The 3846-nt window shown below is 44.0% G+C and overlaps 1 protein-coding gene across 1 annotated transcript in view; it reads left to right on the forward strand.

Moving 5' to 3' along the window:
- Positions 1-3846, forward strand: part of MEIS1 (Meis homeobox 1) — a gene marked incomplete at its 5' end in the record, with an annotated part of 109400 nt that overhangs the window by 231 nt on the left and 105323 nt on the right. Inside the window, 2 exons of the mRNA XM_009883931.1 lie at positions 497-547; positions 2083-2229. Coding sequence (XP_009882233.1) covers positions 497-547; positions 2083-2229 — 198 coding nt within the window. The remainder of the gene's footprint in view (positions 1-496; positions 548-2082; positions 2230-3846) is intronic.

A 3846-nucleotide genomic window follows, 5' to 3' on the forward strand; every position in this document is an offset into this window, starting at 1 on the left:
GTTAACTCACCAAAAATGAGGTCTTATTTCTCCTTTCTTTATTATTATTTTTTTTTTTTTTGCCCCCTTCCCTTCAGGGTAAACAAATATTTTGCCCCCTCCCCCCCCTGCCGTAGGAGTTGTGCTCCCCGCTTTTACAAAGCGAGGAGCCGGCGCTGGCGTTTAGAGGGTTGTTTGGGTTTGTTTTTTAAAGAAACGTTTATGATCCGTATAATTTAGTCGCTTCGTTGCAATGGGGGGTTTGGGGGTTGGTTGGGGTGGTGGTTGGTTGTTTTTTTTTTAATTTTTTTTTTTTGGTTAACTCTCGAGATCGCTTCTCGTTAAACAGCGCACAAAGCCACCGCTATTAAGTTTTAGTGTTATTGCCATAAATCAAAACAACTTTTTATTTACTACTAGAGAAAAGTCAAGCTACAAAGTGCGGCAGGGGCGGCTGTGGGAAATATCCCCAAATCCAGGAACGAGATAAATCCTCGTCTTGTTTGTGTCTTTGCAGATGATTCAAGCCATACAAGTATTAAGGTTTCATCTGTTGGAATTAGAGAAGGTAATTTTTGTCTCTCCCTCTCTCTTTCTCCTTCCTCCGTTTCAGTACCGCTGAAGTTCAGGCTTCTGGTAAATTTGCATAAATGTCTTTCTTTCTGGTAATTAGTGTCAAGACCAATCTTGGCGTCCATTTCTCTTCGCAGTTTAATTACAATTTCAGCCTCTAAAACCGGGCTCTCAAACGCCCAGGCCTTGTGTTCATTGTAATACTTTGCTGGCTTTGTATAAATAGTTGCAGTTCTGTGGTGCCGCAGATGAGACTCGAAACGGTGGGTTCGGCCAAACCCCCCTGAAATTGGGATTTTGGGGGGAAGAAAAAAAAAAAAAGAAAAAAAAAAAAGTTATTTTTTCTCAGCGGTGGAAGAGACTTCGGTTACAGTTAGTTGGGATGGGGGAATTATTAATTTATTTTTTTTTTTTTTTTCTTTTTTTTTTTTTTTTTTTCTTTCCTTAAGAGCCATCTGCAGGTCAGGCTCAGGGCACGGATTGTCCTGTAACATTTTGCAGAGACAAAGCAGAGTTGATAGTTCTGTCTGTCTCTTGTTCCTGGGAATATTGTACACCTCCGAGCAGAAGAAAGAGATTGCAGCCTAAATGCGGGGTGGCTTTGGGGTTGGGTTTTTGGGTGGGTTTTTTTTTTTTTTTTGTTGTTCCTGGCTATTTTAGAAATCTTAGGAGGGAGAATGCTAATTTCTAAGAAGGCGGTGTCACCCGAGCTCACGTTAAATTGGAAGTGCGCTCTGGTTTCCTGCGGATTTTTTACGTGTCATTGATAGCTGGCCTAGAAGAGAATTCCCTTTCTCCTAAAAATAAACATTTTGAGAGGTTTTTAAATAGTTGAAAAGTTTCTCGGCAGCCTCAGCCACTTTATCTAACCGCCACTGGCAGGTTGTTCTCGCTCTACCCGAAATGTGTTAAAATCTGCCCGTTAATCGAGGCAGCTCAGGTACGAGTCTATCGGAGCAACTGGGGATTTCAGGGCAGGGATGCCTGTAATGTATTTCAGCCCAGCGCGTCGGGCTTTATTTATTTTTTATTATTATTATTATCATTATTATTTATATTTTTCCCAATCCTTTTTGCTGTCCTCATCCCCCTTTGGAAAGGGTTTATGATGAAATAACTGGATGAAATTAAATAGTTTACCTTAAATGTCACCCATGCAGGTCACCTCTCTAATGGCCACAGCTCCGGGAGCAGATGAATTTAACACGGGTGTTGAATATGTTGTAGCCTGTGAATCATCTTGTCACTGTCAATTTTCTGGGATATCTCTATTTTGCGAGAAAAGAAAGTTATTCCTAATTCTGGATGCGTCTAGAGGTCTCGGGGGGATAATTGCAGTGTGTTTCCCCTATTTAGGACTTTTGATGTCACAGGGGTGAAGGGGGGAGACTGGTTGCACTTGTCAATTTTACTTATGTATTCCTGATTATATTTTCTTCCTTTTTTCCCCCCCCTCCTCTTTTTTTTTTTCTTTTCCCTCTTTTTTTTTTTTTTAAAAAAAAACCCAACCAACCCTCTGTCATAATATAGGTACACGAATTATGTGACAATTTCTGCCACCGGTATATTAGCTGTTTGAAAGGAAAAATGCCTATCGATTTGGTCATAGACGATAGAGAGGGCGGATCAAAATCGGACAGTGAAGACATAACAAGATCAGCAAATCTAACAGATCAGGTATGATCTCGCCAACGCCGCACACGCTGAAATTTGTATGCAGATCGCTCGCTTGGGTCACTACGCCTCCTTTTATTATTTGCATATGATTAAGTCCCTTTTAGATAAATTTCCATCGAAATGAAAATTTTTGAATAATGTGGCTATTATTGCTTCATTAAGGCTTGCTCCCGGATTCGACCTGGCGAGATGAGCTTGTAAAAGCATCGCCTGCAAACTCGACCTGTTTCTTGTCGCTTTTAATTTTTGTCTTGATTTTATTTACCCTTTACAATCGTAGGAGCGGTTAGCGGGGGATCGCTGGCTTCTCGCTGGCTTAAGGAAAAGGAAGGGCTGGAGCCGTTTCCCAAAATCGGAATAAAATCCGAGATAGGTGGTCTGGGGAAGACGGAGAGGGTTTGAAATCTAGCAAATACTGGCTATTTTCTCCCCGTCTCTACGGTTCATTAGTCCGTCTTGTCAGTTTTCCTTGGCCGAACGCTTTTAGACTTCAGTGAACATTGCTTTGTGCACGCCTGCCTGCTGCAAACGCGCCCATTTTATTTTACTTAATAGAAAAAAAAAAAAAAAGAAAAAAGAAAAAGGAAAAAAAAAAAGAAAAAGAAGAGAAAATAAAACGGGCCCTGGGTTTTAAATTATTTCCCTTGATCTTTCCAAGTTTTCAACCCCTCTCTTTTTTAAAAGAAAAATTAAATAAATCAAAATCTCCGAACCCCCAAAGCAAACCTTGCGTGGCTTTTGCCGGTGTCCCGGTTTTGCCTGGGCTGGTTCAAACCTTTAAAGCCGAGGTGGGAACTGGGGATGAGCTGGGAAAAGCTGGCTGTCCCCTCTGCCCTCCCCTTCTCCCGCCTCTGTCCCCTCCACTGGGCTTTAGCTTTGCTTTTCCCGGGAGCGACATTCAGGAGGTGCCCAGAGCTAAATTAAGCTCCGGGATGATGGAATCGGCTGAGATTTGGTTGGGGTTTTGTCTTTGGGGTTTCCCCCACCCCCCCGGAGTTGAGTAAAATTGAAGGGTTTTCCCGGTCCCGTTGCGTTGTCCCAACCGGGGGTGGGGATGGTGACAGCGAGAGAGGGGACACACAAAATCCCCGACTGAAAAAAAACCAAAACAAAACAACAACCCTTAAATTCTTTCTTCTCGCTGATCAGCTTCGTAAATACAGACTTAGGGAGTAATCAGCTCCCGACTCTGGAGGTTTCCTTTTGTTCAAGCAAGGCGCAGTCAAGCAGACAGGAGTTTCCTCACCCGCTTTCCCATTATCACCAGTCCCAGGCAGCCCGGGGAGTTATTTTAAAGATTCCCCACAGAAAGGTGCGTGGCATCGCAGCCCGGGCCACTTATCTTAAAATATTTTCTTCCTCTGTGCCAAAGGCAGCTGGTGGTGCCTGGAGAAGGGGGAGAGGGGGGGAAGGCTTGAAGGGAGGCGTGAACTTTTTCAAAGGGGGGTTTATGCGCGCCGATGTGGTTTGGGGTTTGGTTGTTTTGTTTTGGGGTTTTTTTCCCCACCTCCCAATTTTGTTCCGAAAGGGGAAAACTGCGGAGGGCGGTGCGGTCGGGAGATGCCCGGTGGACCGGGGGAGGAGGTGGGGGGGTGTGATGCTGCCGGGAGGGGTGGG

This window comes from Charadrius vociferus, unplaced genomic scaffold (genome assembly GCF_000708025.1).
Source record: "Charadrius vociferus isolate BGI_N301 unplaced genomic scaffold, ASM70802v2 scaffold1064, whole genome shotgun sequence".
Classification (NCBI taxonomy): Eukaryota; Metazoa; Chordata; class Aves; order Charadriiformes; family Charadriidae; genus Charadrius; species Charadrius vociferus.